This window comes from Prionailurus bengalensis, chromosome A1 (assembly GCF_016509475.1).
Source record: "Prionailurus bengalensis isolate Pbe53 chromosome A1, Fcat_Pben_1.1_paternal_pri, whole genome shotgun sequence".
NCBI lineage: Eukaryota > Metazoa > Chordata > Mammalia > Carnivora > Felidae > Prionailurus > Prionailurus bengalensis.
In genome coordinates, this window is record NC_057343.1 from 125,821,092 (window position 1) to 125,840,002 (window position 18,911).

At 40.4% G+C, this 18,911-nt stretch overlaps 1 protein-coding gene across 2 annotated transcripts in view; it reads right to left on the reverse strand.

Moving 5' to 3' along the window:
- The window catches only part of MIER3 (MIER family member 3), a 34,240-nt gene extending 16,118 nt beyond the window's left edge, over positions 1–18,122 (reverse strand). Inside the window, exons 1-7 of one of the 2 annotated variants that reach the window (XM_043590728.1) lie at positions 18,042–18,122; positions 16,571–16,595; positions 13,401–13,546; positions 3,642–3,776; positions 1,996–2,116; positions 774–859; positions 506–578 (exon numbers count right to left, since the gene is read on the reverse strand). In XM_043590728.1, the coding sequence (XP_043446663.1) occupies positions 506–578; positions 774–859; positions 1,996–2,116; positions 3,642–3,776; positions 13,401–13,546; positions 16,571–16,595; positions 18,042–18,050 (595 nt within the window). In that variant the 5' untranslated portion in view covers positions 18,051–18,122. The remainder of the gene's footprint in view (positions 1–505; positions 579–773; positions 860–1,995; positions 2,117–3,641; positions 3,777–13,400; positions 13,547–16,570; positions 16,596–18,041) is intronic. The other variant, XM_043590720.1, reaches the window with a different exon arrangement.
- Between the last annotated feature and the right edge of the window lie 789 nt (positions 18,123–18,911).

Genomic DNA, 18,911 nt, shown 5'->3' on the forward strand with positions numbered 1-18,911 from the left:
GTTAACTAGGATCTAGCAAAATTGTGAAGAAAAAACTGATTACACTTAAGTAGGGGTGTACAAAACAAGAAGAATCCTTGTATTCTACCACCTTCTCTTTCAGGGCTCACACAAAATTTCATCTATATTCTTTATTCATTAAGAGTTGTCTTTCCAAGAGGATTTTATCTCTCAAATACTCATTATCTCAAGTGGTAAGATTCTACCCACTTCTACTAAAGTGGGATGTGGGCCAAGCAGCTGCACCCTCAGAGATGTTCCACTACTTTAGCAGTTGCCTTCGCATACCTGTAAGGCTAAGAAGCACTGTACGGAGAAGAGAGTGGTTCTCCAAGCTCTGAAGTTCATTTCGATATATTATTCCTAAGTCAGTCCCAAACTTTCACTGACTCCAAATTTATCTTTATACTGCCAAGGCTGGTATATAATCAGATAACTAAACAAACACATTAAGGGGTAAGAGCCTACCAAATATTATCAATATCAAAATCAAAAGCCTCCTTACCTTTCTCATCACCATCATACTCTCCAAGGTACGGAGGAATCTCTGCCTGATATTGTAAACCAATCATTATTTCCTACAAGAAAATTCAGAAGTAAAAACACCCTATAAAAATAAATTCTGAAAAACAAGTTCCAACTTATTAATCAGTTACAAGTCAAAAGAAATTTCATCTTGTAACAACAAAATTATCTTAAGTTACTTCAGAAATGTTTTTAAAAGTTATGTTAGTCCAAACAGTCCACTAACTTCTGATGGTAACTCAACTTACTTTCCTCAAATCTTCAGGTGAGTTACCACTGTCTGTTTCAACATCTTCAGCTTCTGATTCCTTATCTCCATCACATGTAGTATTTGCTTAAAAGAAGAAAAGTAAATTTTAAAAAGGTTTTTTTGCCTACTTTTGCAGCACCCGGAAGAACAGCTGGCACATGGTACATTATAAAAGTCTGAATACATGAGAGTAACACAAATATACTCAACTTCTTGTACTATTCTCAAATCTTAACACCAGTCAAAACAAGACACTGAAAATACTAAGAAAGTGTATATATCCTTAAAAATTTTTGGTCTAGTCATGGGGCACCTGGGTGGCTCAGTCAGTTAAGTGTCCAACTTCGGCTGAGGTCATGAACTTGCTTTTGTGGGTTCGAGCCCCGCATGGGGCTCTGTGCTGACAGCTCAGAACCTAGAGCTTGCTTCAGAATCTGTGTTTCCCTCTCTCTCTCTCTGCTCCTCCCCTACTCGTGCTCTGTCTCTCTCTCTCTCTCAAAAATAAAGATTAAAAATGTTTGGTCTTGTCAAAGAGTTTGGGAAGGTAAAAGGAAAACCACTACGGTCACCTTAAAAAAGAACAGAAAGCACTGGAGGTCTTATTATATACTAACTCAGAATGGGACATAGACCAAGATGCACATTAAGTCCATCAAAATTATATTTTTGTGCACATACAAGCATATATGTATTTGCATTTGTTAAGTGAACAGTTCTTCTACAATCAAAATACCTAAAAAAATAAGCAAGTTTGCAGATAAGAAATTATTTCACTTCAAAAACCTTTCAATATTACTGATATACATTAAGACATAACACCAAGAACTAAAATGAAAAAATAAAGAAATAAATCGCTAAAAAATACTTTTTGAGCATCTGATAGTTTTCAAAACCAGGAGAGTAAAGAGCCTTTTAAGAGAGTCCAAAAAATGTCCATGAAATTTCATGGCTGAAGAATTGTTTCCCATAGTAACAGATGAATCTTGGGAAAGAAAATGTACAGCCTTGCAAAACTAAACAAATACTTTAGGTTTTTAAAGGACATATTAGTTTACCTCTATCCCAATAAAAAAAGTGATAATCTTATTTGGATTATTAAAGGACTGCACGTCAATTAAAGAAAACACTTAAAATATTCTGACAAACTCTTGAATGCCATTAAGTGTACCTAAGCTAGAGTATCAATGCTACTATTAATCAGTAACGATTGGGTTTCTTACATCGTAAAGGCCTAGGAAAGAAATCGGAAGTTTCATGGGATGTCACAGATGGTGTCAGGTCATCTGCAGAAGACTGAGTTTCCTCATCATCACCGGACAGCAGGTCTTTAGCAATTTCCTCCTATAAGAATAGGAATGCAGTGTTAGAGTTAGAAATTATTACATCTCATAAAAATATTTAAGAATTTAAAAAAATTTAATAAAAAAATTATTACAACTCATCAATTTAAGAAAAAGTCTTCATGATATTATTCATAAATATATTACTATGGTATTATGATACAAGTAAGAATCTGTTGAAGCCCCCTTAGTTTTGAGAGAAGTAAGTCTGAAATGCTCTTATAATTTACTTCATATACATAAATAGTGGTAACACTTAATATTTAATTACATATAATACTTAATAACTTTACTGCTTACACACTTTTAACAAACAATTTTGCTTAACTTATGGATAAACAGAAAGCTCATATGAAGCTGCAGGCTAAGTTTTAGTGACTTTACAACAAAAATAATCTTACTTCTAAATGATTAATAATTAAACTCGGGGCTTCTGGGTGGCTCAGTCGGTTAAGCGTCCGACTTCAGCTCAGGGCACAATCTCGCAGTTTGTGAGTTCGAGCCCCGCGTCGGGCTCTGTGCTGACAGCTCAGAACCTACAGCCTGCTTCAGATTCTGTGTCCCCCCTCTGTCTCTCTGCCCCTTCCCCACTAGTGCTTGTTCTCTCTCTCTCTCAAAAATAAATAAACATTAAAAAAAAATTTTTTTAACAATTAAATTTTCTGCCAACATAAATAAAACAAAACCAAAAACTTCTCCAAACTCTTCTCTTCCAATAATTTAAAAAATCTAACTAATGAAAAGCTCTGACTAGTGATATAACTTTAAAAGAACAGATTTGAATTTATTATTTAAGTATATAGTTATCTTATGCCTGGTACCTAGTAGGCACTCAATATTCGCTAGGTGACTATAATCATTAAGGTATGGTACAGTAGTATCACATTTGATTGGAAAGGGGGAACAACAAAACTCACAGGAAGAGGTTCCAAGATGTGGATTCCTCTCCCTGCCTGATATCTGAAAGGCAAGGAAAGCTTTCCAAAGACCAAAGAAAGTTAGCAGAGACCATGGTTGTGTGAACTTTCCTCAGCAGGAACTATGCCTTCCCCACAACCAACAATGTTACAGATACATCACAATGGCCTTGTCTACTGTGGCTGCTGTCACTCACAGAGCCCAACAAAACAGAACTTCTCTCTAACCACTCCACATCTAAGTCAGCTTGGTTTGAAGGCTTCTGAGGGATTTATTAATCAATGCGTTCAAGTAGTCAGAGGATCAAAAGAAGTGAGGGCAAAATCTAAGTTTAGACACAATATATCAACATAGGGAAGAAAAAATTGGGGGAGAACACTCAAACATACAAAGCAGCGGGAAACTATTAGTACTTTTAAAGTAGTGTGATCAAATCCAAACAATATTTAAATCGGGTCACCAAAATGACAAGAGCAATGGGGGCCAATAAGAAGTTTACATTTCAGAATTATAAAATGCTTTCAATTAAAAGGAAACTAATAAAAAACAACCAATGATAATGGCTATTTTTGGATCTGGAATTTTTCTTTTAAATGTTTGTTACTTACTTTGTCTAGTGTCATGTCTGGTAGTTCATCAGCAAGTTCACTTGGGGAGCTATTTGCACTGGAATTTGCAACTGCTGGAATTGTAGGTTCATAGCCATAGAATGCCAGTAAATCTTCTAGAGGCATGTTTCCTTCCTAGTCAAGCCAAGGCACAAACATAAACTCAGTAAATGCCACAATACAGAAGTACAGATAAACTTAATGTTCATAAAACAGATTAACAAAACAGCAGTATCAAATCAAAGCCAAGTTTTAGTTTTTCTTTTTGTACTACTGCCAGAAAATAGGCTTAAAGACTTAGAGCTTTTATTAACATATTAACAAAAGCCTTAAAAATTAACATCTTCATTTTTATTTTCCAGCATCATTTCACTATTTTTTTTAATGTTTATTTATTTTTGAGAGAGAGAGAGAGAGAGAGGGAGGGAGAGCGTGAGCAGGGGAGAGGCAGAGAGAGAGAGAGGGAGACACACAATCCAAAGCATGCTCCAGGCTCTGAGTTATCAGCACAGAGCCTGGTGCAGGGCTCGAACCCACAAACCAGGAGATCACGACCTGAGATGAAGTCAGATGCTTAACCAACTGAGCCACACAGGCCTCCCCTATCATTTCACCCTTTAAAAAATTCCTCAAATATTTGCTTTAGTGACTTTTATTTTTTTAGCATTCACATTGGTATAATGATTTGCCTTGAAAGCATTCACAATTAATCAATCAATAACTTCATGTAATTTTTAGCTTGTTTCTTCACAATTAACAGTTGACCACTTGGTTTATTCTTCATATTAATGAAATGATACCTGAAGGGAAACCACTGCTGAGCATTCACTAACACCAACAATATTTATATATTACTTTTAAAAATTATCCTTTTATATTACTACTATCATAGCTATATTCTGTACACTTGTTTTAGGTTTCTCTTCCATAACCATCTACTGAAGTTTGTATCATTACCACCATTTTACAGGTGACAAAACAGAAGGCTCAGTTCTGGGTTCAAATCCTAGTACCACTTACTGGCAGCACTGCTTTGATAAAACCACATACTTTGGCTGCAGTGCTTCCTGTGTAATGAGTACCTATGCCGTGCCACATACTGGCACCCTCTTCCCCCAACTAATCCATCAGAAAATAAGGAGTGTATTTCCTTTTTAAAAATATCTTAATTCAACTACTAAAGTGTATAGAACTATTTATAATTATTCAAATATATGAACACAAAACAATGTATCTATAGACTAATTTTTTCAATATTGTAAAGATGTTTATGCCCATCTATTAAGAGATTCATTAAGCTTGTTTATGGGTTTAGTTTTCTTTTTAAGGCAAAATGCCTAAGTCATGATGCAAAAAGCATGAAATGCTAAAGCAGAGTATGTAAAATATATCCACAGCATATCACAAAGCGAGCTGAGAGAAGCCAGTGATGATTCTAGAAAGCCACTGATTGCCCACCAGGCCCCACAGGGAATTCAGGCTCTGGGGGTGCCCAAGAACCTGACCTTCACCTTTATAGGTCTACTAGAACTTACATTTTTCACTGTGCCTTATTAAAACAGATTCAAGCGAAATGAATTTGGAATAAGGTTTAGGACAGAATGCTACTTTGTAAATTTGCTGTAGGAGACATGTGCCTTTTGCAGTGACCATACCAATCATGTCACTCATGAAATCCTTTCAGCTTGGGATTGAAATCAGTTAAAAAGCTGCTTTGGTAGCATGGAGTCAGCACAAATTGAGTTGGATGGTCAGGATGGACAGAAGTTCACCCATGCCATGAGGAAACCTCGTGAATTATTCTTCTCCTGAATCAATGAACAGAACCCCTCAAATGTGCCCAGGACCAGATTTAGAGTCTCCTTAGCCCTGCTCCTTGCAGACTCCATGCAGCCTATTCCCTTTGGCTCATATTGGTTTTAAGAGGAGACTAGGTTGCAGCCTTTGCAAACCATCTGTCATCAGTATTTCTCCAAAACCTCAGAAGTTTCAGATTCTCTCCGTGACCTGAGGAGATGTCAATTTTCACTCATCATACACAGGCAGGTCCACTTTTCCATCAATACAGAATTTATTGCATTCTAGATACTGTGCAGAGGCTACTAGCTATGGATAGAGAAAAGAAAATTTATAGAAAAATCCCTGCTCTCAATGACTGTACTCCTGATGGAAGAAACTGGTAAGTTAACAACTATAATACAATGTGTTGGCTGCATTAATCAATTCTGGAAATAGCACCATACACTGTTGAGTACAGAGAAGGGAAGAACTACACTCTGGGAATAATGGCATTTCCTCATGGGAATACATGAGGTTAGGGAGGTACCACATAGGATGGAAAGACTGAGCTAAGTCTTGAAAGATGAAGAGGGATTTGACAGATGAGGGCTATATACTAGGGACTCGTGGTATATCATAAGAAACACTGACTGAGCAGTTACTGTGTGCCAGTAGGCCAGTGTGCCAAGTGCTGGTATGAAAACAGGTCTTGCCCTTCTACAGTTTACAGTCAGTGCAAAGGGGGGGGGGGGCGCAGAGATAATGACAATACACAAATACAGAATTGCCAATTATGATGAATGCAATGAAATAAACAGGGTCCTGAAATACAGAATAATGTCGAGAATCTACTTTCACCAGGTCAAAGGAAAGACAGTGTCCTTTACTCCCAGGACAGTGGGAAGTAAATGGAGACTTAAAAAAAAAAAAAAAAAAAGGCAGGTGGGGAGTGCCATGACTTCATTTCTTCTTCATTGCTGGGCAGCTACATAAAGAAAAGCGTGAGAAGATGGAGAGGTAAGAAAAAAGCAGGGAGACCACCTAAGAGCCTCATGCTGGATTAAGGTAGTGATACAGACATGGAGAGAAGTAAATAGATGATATACATCCGGAGGTGGAATCAAATGAGTTCCAGGATGTGAGAGTGAAAGGGGGAGACAAGGAGGATTCCCCAGATTTCTATTTGGGCAACTGCCTGCATGGTGATAACTTTTACTGAGATAGAAAGGACTGAAGGAAAGGTTTGTGAAGGAAAAAAATTAAGAGTCCTGCAGAAGACACGAGTTAAATTTGAGAGGACTATGAAACATCTAAGCAAAAGAGTCAAGTTGGCCAGGAGCCTGGTGCTTAGAGGATCAAGCTGGGCTAAAGATATAAATCTGGCATTCATTAGCATCTAGATGATATTTAAAGCCACAGAAGTTGAGAGGGTAGACAGAAAAGACAAAGGAATATATAGTTTATTAGAAGAACTTTCAGATATATTACCCTAAAGGCAATGGGACACATCTAAAAAATTTTAAACAAAATATGCATTTTGAAAGTAACATTCTGGGGGGAGTCCAAGAATGAGAACCTCAACTAAGGAAGGGAATTATCTGAGTGAAATTAAGAAAAAAGAATCTGTTTCTTGGCCTACATGATAAAGTGAAAGTAAGTGACAGTGAAGTCTACATGAACTGCCTGTTTCTGGCCCAAAAAGGCTAAATACTTATAGCACCATTATGAAACAGAAACATCAGACAAATGAACTTGACGGTGGAGGGTAGGATGGTAAATGATAATTCAAGGCAAAAGTTGAAGCAGTGGGCCTGAATGAGATCATCCAGAAAGGCCATACAGAGTGCGAAGACAAAATCTAGAGGCCTGGGGAATGCCATCAGTTAAAACATGGGCAAAGGAAGAAAAGCTCATAAGTACAACAGAGGGAGATACTGGAGAGCAGAACTAGGTGAAAGCAGAATTACATAAGTTAAGGAAGAAACAACTATGGAGAGACCAGAGATAGTCACTTAAGTCAAATATCAAAGAGAAATCAATTGAGATATAGAGAGACATGAATTCTCTGTACCTATCAATCAGGAATTACTGGTGACCCTACAGACTATTGGGAGAAACAAAGTTGAGGGCTGAATAGAGGGGGGAAAAGTGCATACACTATAAAAAAAAGAATCACTAAAGATAACACAGGTTAAAAAGAATTTCTTCTAGGGCTCCTGGGTGACTTAGTCTGTTAAGTGTCTGACTTGATTTTGGCTCTGGCCATGATCTCATCATGAGATTGAGCCCTGCATCAGGCTCTGTGCTGACAGCATGGAGCCTGCTTGGGATTCTCTCTCCCACTCTCTCTCTCTGCCCCTCCCTCACACAGTCTCACTCACTTTCATTCTCAAAAAACATGAACATGAAAAAAAATTTTAATAAGGCATTTAAAAAAAAGTTCTTCCAAATGTAGGAAACATATGAGTAGGACTTGCTATACTGAAATAAAAAAAAAAAAATAAGTGGGAAGAACAGACTCAGAGCATGAGGGATAGAATTAAGAGTTAGCCTGGGATGTGGCATATACTCTAGGGACAGTAAAGAAAGAAGAAAGAATGAGTACAAAAGTTATATTTGTATGTGTGGGGCAAACAGGAGATTCTAGGTAGTCATTCATGAAAACCCTACTTTCTCTATAAAAATAATTATGGGGGCGCCTGGGTGGCGCAGTCGGTTAAGCGTCCAACTTCAGCCAGGTCACGATCTCACGGTCTGTGAGTTCAAGCCCCGCGTCAGGCTCTGGGCTGATGGCTCAGAGCCTGGAGCCTGTTTCCGATTCTGTGTCTCCCTCTCTCTCTGCAACTCCCCCATTCATGCTCTCTCTCTCTCTCTCTGTCCCAAAAATAAATAAACGTTGAAATAATTATGATCATCTGTTGAGAAAGAAGGTGGTTATCTTAGTGGAAACTTCACTAATACAGTCAAGGAATGGCACTAGTTACTAAAAGGGAGCTGATGTTAAAATACAGAAAAGGTGAATCTAATCTCTGAAGCACTTTACAAATGAAGTTTCTATTAGAGCCTATCAACATCTTAAAAGTTTGATCTAGGGGCGCCTGGGTGGCGCAGTCGGTTAAGCGTCCGACTTCAGCCAGGTCACCATCTCGCAGTCTGTGAGTTCGAGCCCCGCGTCGGGCTCTGGGCTGATGGCTCAGAGCCTGGAGCCTGTTTCCGATTCTGTGTCTCCCTCTCTCTCTCTGCCCCTCCCCCGTTCATGCTCTGTCTCTCTCTGTCCCAAAAATAAAAAATAAATGTAAAAAAAAAAAAAAAAAAAAAAAAAAAAAAGTTTGATCTAGCACCTTATTCCAGGTAGGAGGATTTTTCTCGGGTATTTTGTTGACCCTATTTAAATTTTAAGGAGCACATTGAGTCTACTCCTAAGGGAACTGTTTTTTAATGCAAAGGTTTTATATCAGAAAGAACATAAAATTTAGAGGCAGAGGACTCTGTCATTACCATAGACAAATCACCTAAAATCCCTCACCTCCATTTCTTTATCTGTAAATAAAGAGTATCATAATTTCCTTGATCCTATGATACATAACTTCACATACCACAAATCAGGATGCATTCCATTACCAACATATAGATTTCCCATAGTACTGTTCGTCTCTGCCCCCATCTATATAATTTCTAAATCTATGGTACATTTCACAATCAACAAGGCCTCTTAACCAAGAAAATAATGCTAATACTCATCCAATCCATCTCATGGTGCTGCTAGATTGGTCAACAGAAATGGTCTAAGTGAAATGTAGATCACTTTTCATATAATACCAGTCCGATATCATAAAACATGCAGAATACACATAGCTTTTTTAAATAATTAAAAAAAAAAAAACCCACAAAACAGGAAGGATCTATACCAGACTTTAAGTGGTAGAAAAGGTGATTTTCACTTTCTCATTTCACAGTGAATATCAAGGGGGAAATCTACATAATAATGTATAGAACTTTTCTAAAAGTGATGGCTCTAGACTATTAAAACCTTAGCAAAAATTAACATGAATAAATTAAAATATAGAAAGACATGATGTAAACCTTATATGTTCAAAGACATAAATGTAGTCACATAATGTATTCTCTACTTCTAAGTGCTACTATACAAAGTGGGGTTTTTTTTTGTCTCTTATTTTCCATAATATCTAATGTAACTAAAAATTTATAAGCACTAAAATACAGGTCATATTTACAGACTACAAGCTACCGAGTTTGTTTACTTGCAGAATAAAAATTTACTGTAATTTTTGTGTTTTTTTAAAAAAAATTTATTTATTTTGAGAGGGAGTGCAAGCTAGAGCTGGTGAAGGGTAGAGAAAGCAGGGGGAAAGAATTCCAAGCAGGCACTACGTTGTCAGTGTGGAGCCTGATGTGGGACTTGAACTCACGAACTGTGAGATCATAACCTGAACCAAAATCCAGAGTTGGATGCTTAACCAGCTGAGCCACCCAGGCGCCCCTTATTGTAATTTTTAAAAACAAACATTAACATCAAGCCCCTAAGACTGTGAACATGTAATAATAGCTAAAACAATGTTCCAATAATAAAAGACTAATAAAATATATTAAATGATATAGAAATAATTTTAAATTTCTTCTAAAAATAATCTTTACTCTTTACACTGGTATCTCTATCTACTGTTTCTTTTATTCATTTTCATGTTTCATTAAACATCAATAAAGAACAGGGACCACATTTATATAGTTATGCTTTACTACACATAAGAATTATAGTTCAGAGAAACTGGGCAGTCGGTCACTCTTAGAAATAGCTCCTCTTGGGGCACCTGGCTGGCTCAGTTGGTTGGGCGTCTGACTTCAGGTCAGGTCATGATCTCACAGTTCGTGGGTTCGAGCCCCACGTCAGGCTCTGTGCTGATGGCTCAGAGCCTGAAGTCTGCTTCAGATTCTGTCTCTGACTCTCTGCCCCTCCCTCACTCACGCAAACTCTCTCTAATATAAATAAAAACATTAAAAAAATTAAAAAAAAAAAGAAATAGCTCCTCTTATCCATTGTTCAATGAGAGAAGATTAGGCTTCTAGATGGAGACACAGTTCTTTGGTCTTCGCTAGAAGCTGTTTCAAGATCACCTGTATCAGGGCGCATGGGTGGCTCAGTCAGTATAGTGTCTGACTTCAGTTCAGGTCATGATCTTGTGGTCTGTGGGCTTGAGCCCTGAATCGGGCTCAGTGCTGACAGCTCAGAGCCTGGAGCCTGCAATGGACTCTGTGTCTCCCTCTCTCTCTCTACCCCTCCACCACCTGTGCTCTGTCTCTCTCTCTCTCTCTCTCTCTCTCTCAAAATAAACATTAAAAACAGTTTTAATAAAAAAAATAAATTAGGGGCGCCTGGGTGGCGCAGTCGGTTGAGCGTCCGACTTCAGCCAGGTCACGATCTCGTGGCCCGTGGGTTCGAGCCCCGCGTCAGGCTCTGGGCTGATGGCTCAGAGGTTGGAGCCTGTTTCCGATTCTGTGTCTCCCTCTCTCTCTGCCCCTTCCCCGTTCATGCTCTCTCTCTGTCCCAAAAATAAATAAACGTTGAAAAAAAAAAAAAGTTAAAAAAAAAAATTAATTAATTAATTAAAGATAACCTTTATCTTTTTGTCCCAATTTTTTTTTCTGTCCCAATTTCTAAGAATGTGATAGAATACCAAGAAGCCAAACTGTCCAAGTAGAAAGAAGCTGAAATATCTAAAGACCTATAATTTTTCTCAATCTACAAATTCAGTGACAGATATCATTACAAAGCAAAAAAATTAATTACCCGTGTTTTTTAAACAAAATGAAAATCATAGGAAAAGGACCAGGTATTTTTGTGAATAGCTCCGTAATTCTTTGCTGTTCATTATTTCTCCATATCTTCCCCAATGTCCTTTTAAAACCCACTAAACACAGATCAAAGCAGCTATTACTACAATCTCTAGAAGAATAAAACCTACACATCTGAAAAACAAAATCTTAAGAGCCCATAAAAATCTCTACCAGATTACTCACACTCAAGTAGTAACTGAGTTATCACATTAAATGAAATTTTAAATTCTTACTACTTTACTGACAAAAAGACTATTTGCATGTCTAAAATGCAGTCCAATTCATTTATACCATTTTCCTATGTCATGGTGTTAACTATGCTGTCTTCCCATGTTTAACAACACATAAACAAGGAAGACACATTATGAGACCACCTGAAACTTTTGCCACAGGCCCAAAGCGGTGTCTTCACTTAAAACTGTACAAGAGAGAACTCTCTATTCTAACAAGCATTCCATGAACTTCCACATTAGGCTAAACACCATTTACTATACACATTCTTCCACAGCTCTCACTGCTTATTACCTCCATAGTTTTTTGGTTTTTTGTTTTTTTTAATATTTACTTATTTTTGAGAGAGAGAGAGAGAGAGCGAGCACGGGAAGGGGAGGGGCAGAAACAGACAGGGAAACACAGAATCCCAAGCAGGCTCTGCACAGTCATCCAGAACCTGACATGGGGCTCAAACTCACAAACCACGAGATCATCACCTAAGTGGAAATCAAAAGTCAGATGCTTAGCCAACTGAGCCACCCAGGCGCCTGTTTACCTCCATAGTTCTTAGCATATCATATTAAAATTCTTTGTTCCCCTTTGTCACTCCACATTAAACTGTAAGCTGCTTGAGTTCAGGGACACTGTCAAATTGCTCATTTTTGCATTCCCAGAGCCTACCACAGTCCTGACTTAATGATAACAGTAGCTGAATTATAATTCTGTTATTCTAGACCCATTCATAAGAGGTAGGAAGCAAATGCCTGCAAAAAGCCAAGGCAGAGCTCGAGACTTCTGGGCACCTTTTTTTTAATCAAAAGGCAACATTTTATTATTACCCCTGAAAGGAGCAATATGCAAAACTTTTCTTCTTAAGTATTTCACAACCATTTTATCTCTATATTCCCAAATCTGTTTGGCTATAAGTTGGTGGGGGGTTAATGATTAAATCTAATAACAATTGAGTTGGATTACTCTGCCAAGTAAATGAACACGTTTAGAAATTTTCAGGTCCACCAGAGTAAGCCTAGGGTCGAGACCGTGAAGAATGCCTTCAGTTTCCCTGTATATTAATGCAAAGGGAGAAATGCAATAAGAGCTCATCTCTGTCTCACAAAGATAGCGGAAGAGATTATTTAAGAAAGGGTCTTGTCTTCTTCAAGAAAAAGAAGTATAAAAATTCAAAGGATTATTATTATTCAATATTATTCCTGAAAGCTTTTGTTATTCTGGTCTGATTAGAGATAAGGTTAACTTTTAGTAAGCATAATCCTATTTTTTTTAGTGACCCCTATGGAGACCTCTCTCTGCAGTCCAGGTATAAATACTTGTTTAAAATCCAGTTCAGTTCAAATTATACTGATTTGGGATTTAAAGAGTTATAAACTAAATTTACTCTTGCCAACTTTTAAAAAGATGACTAAAAATGGTAGAAAAATGGGACATTTTTTACATTTAAAAATAGAATTAAAACTTTTTATCTTTCAATGTTCCTATAGTACTTCTCCCTGTATCTACTGCAGTGTTTAGTTAAACTCAAGTGTGACCCTAAGTAGAATAGTGTGGTATAATGCACTGGGCTGGGCTAGAACTCAGAACCAAGTTTAGGGCTGATAGTTCTCTATATCCCAATATTCTCATCTGTGAGGTGACCAGATGTACGTATTTTACTGTGCTTCCAGAACTTAAAAACTAGATTAAGACATATAAAACAATTTTGAAAAATTAAATGAGAATTTACTCATTTATTAGACTTTCCCTCAAAATAATGAGAAAATCAGTGAAAATCTTTAAAAGTTAGGTCAAAAACAAGGATGCTGAACCTAATTTTATTTCAGATAGACTGTAAAATAATTTATAGTACAGTTTCAAAATCTTTACGTTATTAAGATATGAAAAGGTAAAATCCTTTACCTTTTCTAAGTCTTCAATTTCAGAACTGAAGTTTTTACCCTCATCCATCATTTCCTCTTCTTCAAGAGTTCTTTCATCATCATAGTCATGGACCAACATCTCAGCAGTGGGGTCAAAATCATGATCCTCAGAAGACAAAGACCCAACTGGAATGAAACAAACTACATCACTTTACACATTCACAATGCTACTTACAAAAGAAAATAATTTGTGTTCTTCTGCCAGTCCCTTTTAATGTTTATAAGTAAGGTTTATTAAATGCATTTACTATATACACTCAACAGGTTATAAAGACCATACAGTTCTGAAAAGATACCTAAATCAGCAAAAGAACAAGGCAGAGTAATTTAACAACACTTTAATAAGAAGTCTAGTCCATGAGAACACAACTTATAATAGTAGCAAAGTGATTTAAATGGAGCAGTCCTTAAAAAATGATCTAAGAGAAAAGTTGAACCTGTTTATCAGTTTAATACATTTGTCTAAAAGCAAAAGAAAAATGTTACAAGGACTATGAATGGAAGATTTCACAAGAATCTATTATACACTAAAGCTCAACACTTCAGGCAAAGAGAATATAAATTCTGCCCAATTATAACCTTCAAAGATACAAAACAATAGGAACAATAGAAATCTGGTTCCCAGAACAAATAAAAGTTTTTTTGAAGCAGCTATACAGCAAATCAATCTCTAAAACTACTGTCACTTTTCATGTCCCCTGTATTTCAAGCTCCCCAGCATTAACCAGACAGGCATTAAACTGTAAGAGCACACTTTTCTTTGGACTACTGATAATTAGTTTTTAAGGGTATGTGAAGGAAATAACAGAAAATCACATCTAAAAGTTTCTGGGAGATGTATCCAGTTGCAAGCTGTTTTGGCCAATTCATATTTGTTTATAAAATTGTAATGCTTTTTAATAGCAAATACGAAGTCAACAGGATACTCTTAAAACCAAGTTGAGAAATGAATAAGATCCACAATCCCAAGAGAATGAAACCAAATTTATGAAAACTGGAATTTTCTCCATTTTACTCTCATATCTAATTCAATCAGACCAGTGACTCTCAGAGCATAGAAGGAAAGAAGTACCAGAATCTTTGGGTAGAGGAAAAGAGAAGTGGAAGGAAGCAGAGTCAACATAAAAAGTTTGGTCTGTTTTTCATCAAGCTATTTAACATTTTAAATTTCAAACATTTAAGGACAGTGTGAAATCATTACCAAAATGCTGAACAACACCAAAGATTTTTCACTATGAAAAAAAACCACAGACATAATTCAGAGATTTTGATTCTGAGTTTGGAGAACTATAATCATCAGTTCTAAAAATAACACAATTTCTATGGCACTTAATTCTTTAGGAAGCTTACATTCATTATATGATGTTATGTTTTTAATGTTAAAAGATTATCTGTGCATTTTAAAACCTGTCGAAGTACAGATTTTAAGTACAGAGCTTAATTTTAAGGAGAAAGATGAATATTTATTAAAGAGCTCAAAAGCAGAGCATCCACCATTATGAATTTTCTATTTTGAGGAATTCCTGGAAACCTCTGTAATATTACTAAGGGTCAGGGATGAAATAGATGGTAACTTTTCCACCTCTTTCAGGCACAGCTCTGTCCTCTTTTGTAATCCCCATATCACTTGTCACAGCACTCTTCCTTCTTAAACTAGAAGGTATTCAATAAGGGCCAGAAAGCAAAGCGCCTGAGGTCTACTCTAGGCTTTGTCCCTGGCTTGCTGAGGACCTGAGGCAAGTCATTTCAACTTTCTGGGCCGAGTCCAGTTTTTCATTTGTAAAATGCATAGTGCTGGCTTAGATGACCAAGAGTCTCTTCTAAGCTTTAAAATCTTCTTTAAAATTGGGTAAATGATTAAAAACAGGTTATAAAAGTTTGTTTAAACACCAAAACTACACAATCTTCTTGCTATTTAGATTGCAACTTCTTAAAGGCAGAGAGTGATGCAAAATGGAAAAATTCCATTATCATCCAGATGTTTGGCATCATGTATATAAATATTCCTTCCTGAAACCAGTTATGACAAAGAAATGCTTGTCTCAAAATCAGAAAAACTTTTTAAAACAATTTTTAAACGTAAAAACATAGATATTTTAAAAACAACCACAAATTTCTTCTACTCGGTGACCAATTATTTTATACTTTCAAGGATAATCAAGTGAGACCTTAAAAGACACCTAAATATTGTACAAAATAATACACAAGGAAACAGGCTCTTCACTCTAAGGCAACATGTTGTAAGGGAAGATTTCCGAACTTTTCCAGGCTCTATTAACTAGGTGACTCTCAGTGGAGTTATTTAAAAGTCTTCTCAAGTGTAAAATAAGAGAGTTGGCGTAGTTCAGAGGTACTTTTCCTGGAGACTATTAGAGGGGAAAGAGGCAGCCAAAATGGGGCTGGAAAGGGGGTGAGAAATTAAACAAAGCTGTCCTCTCCCTGATGGGATTCAGGAGCTCCAAAAGCCCCAAAATGTATGCAATTATGCATATGTGCAGACTTCTGGAGACCGTCTCTTGCTGTCATCATATCCTGACAGAAGTTTCTGATTCCAAAAAGGTTAAACACTGTACTAGATGATCTAGGGTCCTCTGACCTCAAAAAGTCTGTATTAGCACTTTTCTGTGTCAAACTTGGAAATTCTATGTTTCTTTTAAGGTAGCTTTACCTAACTCTCATATTCCAATTTTAATAGAGCCCATAGACATTTCTCAATTATGAAAAATTTAGAAGAGAAAATAAGGGGAGATAGGGAGTCATGGTTAATAATCCATATAAGTAATCCCAAAGTTTCGACAAATTAAAGAGTCGGTTTCTCGGGGAAAAAATTATTATCTACACTAAATTGCAAAAGTTAGTGGAAAGATGATTTGGGATTAACTGTTTTGGGCTTGGACAAAAAAAGACATGTGAGAATTAAAGATATAGTACTTAAAAAGAACACCTGTTAGCAGCTTTGTAACAAGTTATTTTTTCAACATGCAAGAAAAAAAAAAGAGAAGTGTAACAGTTCCTTCCTCGAACAACTCAATTACCAAAGTGATGAAAAACTCGCAGGACAAATTTTTGTGGGAAAACCTGTAGCAATAGATCTCTGAGCCCCCCATTACCCTGTGGGAGCCACTGAAGAGGTAAGAAAATAGGACAAACCTGGGCTCGAACTTCCAAAAGAAGCCTAGGAGAGAGAAGAAAACGTGAGGTTAGATCGCGCAGCCCGGGGAAGAGGCAGCGCCGGCAACAGGGCGCAGAGGAGGCGGAGCCCAGCGCTCCTCCGCAGCTGCCAAAAGTACAAGACGTAGCTTCGCTCCAATCGCTCCCAGCCCCTTTCGGGCCCCTCTTGGCTGCCTCGCCTTCCTCCCGGAGTCCCCAGTGTGCAAACTCGCAGACCCGGGACGAAGCCCAGAGTCTAACAGGCAACTCCAAGCCCCCAAGCCGTCCTTTGGAGCTCAGCAAGTTACAAAGCGAAGAAGCAAAACCCAGAGCCGTCGCCTCGCAGTCCCGTCTCCCGACATCTCGGGGTCTCCCAAATCCCACCTGGCTCCCCACGGAACCAAACACCACCTCGCAAAGCAACACCGTTTCCTGGAAGGGAATCGCCCTCGGAGCACCTAGTCTACCCCCTGGGGCCCGGGAGCCCCAATTCTGAGGCTGTCCTCTAACCCGAGCGTAGGCCAGCTCGAAACAGGACACTCGCCCCCAAACCAAAGCGCAAGCCCCCCATTCTCTCTCCCAAAACTGGAAACGCGGCCCCTCAGTCCCAGAGATGCTAGTTCCCTCCAGGGTGTTTAGGCCCTCCATAGAGCCCCTCGCCCCAGCGAGCTCCAGTCCAAGGGGCTCCTGCTGCGCTACCCCCTCCCCCCAGCTCACCAGTCCCGGGGGACATGACCAGGGCAGGTTTGCTCGCCCTGCCTCCTTCCTCCAGGCCAGAAGAAAGTGGGGCTACCGAGAGCCCCCCGGAAAAAACGTCGAGAGTCTTGGACAGCCGCCTCACACCCAGGGGCTCCCGCACCTCCAGGGCTGCGGGGCGAGGAGTCCCGCTCGCCTCCCGCGAAGCCCCGCGGCCGCGCATCCCGCTTGCCTCCGAGCTCGGAGCAAAGTGGAGCGTGAGGTTCCTTGGCGCCGCAGCCCTGACCCGCTGGGCCGGGGGCACAGAGCACTCCTCCCGCAGGACAGTGGCGCAGCCCGCTCCCCGCTTTGCAATTCGGCCGGGGATGGGGAGGGGGGGGGGGCTCGGCCGGTTTCCACCCACTCTGGCCCTAGAAAGCGGCGCCGAGGCTCCGGCGGCCCGCGTCAGCTGCCTGGGGGGGCACGGCACGGCGCTGTCCCCAGGCCAGGGCTCGCTGCCGCCGGTCACCACCTCCCGTCCGGCCCCGTCGCCCGGCCGGGTCGGGGCCGGAGCCGCCGCGGCCTAGTCCCGGAGGGAGACCGCTCCCGCGCCCGCTCCCGCCCCCCGGCCGGCCCCGCCACGGCCCGTTGCCGCCCCGTAGCCCCCGCACCGCCGCGCCGCCCCCACGTTGGGCCGGGGGAAGGGCCCCGGATCCCCCAGGCCGTCTCCGGGGCCGCGGGGGACCGCCGGGCGCCCGCTCTAGCCCGGCCGCTCCTGCCCGGTTTCCCTGCTCACCTCCGCCATATTGGTACCTTTAGGGCGAACGAGCAGCGCCGAGCCCAGTCCCCGGATGGGGCGCCTGAGCCAATCGCAGCCGCCGCCGCCGCCGCCGCCGCGGTCCGCCAGGCACCCGCCCGGCGGCGGAGGCGGCTCGGCCCCTTATAGGGCAGGGCGGCCCGCGACGCCCCCGGCCCGCTCGCACGCCCACCCCGCCCGGCGCCCCACGCCGCACCCCGCGCTCGCTGCGGACGGGCCGCTGCACAACCGCGCTCGCCCGCCCTCCCCTTCTTGGTCGGAGTAAAGTTCCTGCCGAATTGTAGGCAAGTGGGGGACGGATGGAAACTCGGGCGTGGGACAGACCCACGTCCAGGCAGCCGAGGCCGAAGAGCTGGCCGGGGCAGCGGAGAATCGACCGACTGACCGACACTCTAGTCCGGTAGGACGTTGGGGGAGGCCGGCAGGAGACGTGGAGGGACAACTCGACAGACTTCCCTAAGTAAAAAGAAAGAAGGTGACCGATGGAGTAGACTTGATGGACACGAGAAAACCCCGGGAAATGGGAGAAGTGACTGATGGACGGCAGGGTCAGTCCAGAATGAGAGGCGGCGACCGGACACCTTGCGGTTTTCCCGAAGAGACCTGAGAAATGGGGGATACAGGTCAACATGCACTGGCTCGTGGAGTGGACGATGGAAGTGATCGTTTGCCAGACAGGCTTTGGAAGGTAGTGACAATCACAGAACAGGCAAAAGATCAAAAAGGCAAAGAATGATGAGTAGACTTGCACAATTCAGAGAAGACACTCAAAATATAAAATGTGCACGTACCCCAAAAAATTAGATCTTAAGAGGTTTTGAGTCACCAAATAGTCCAGGGCACACACTT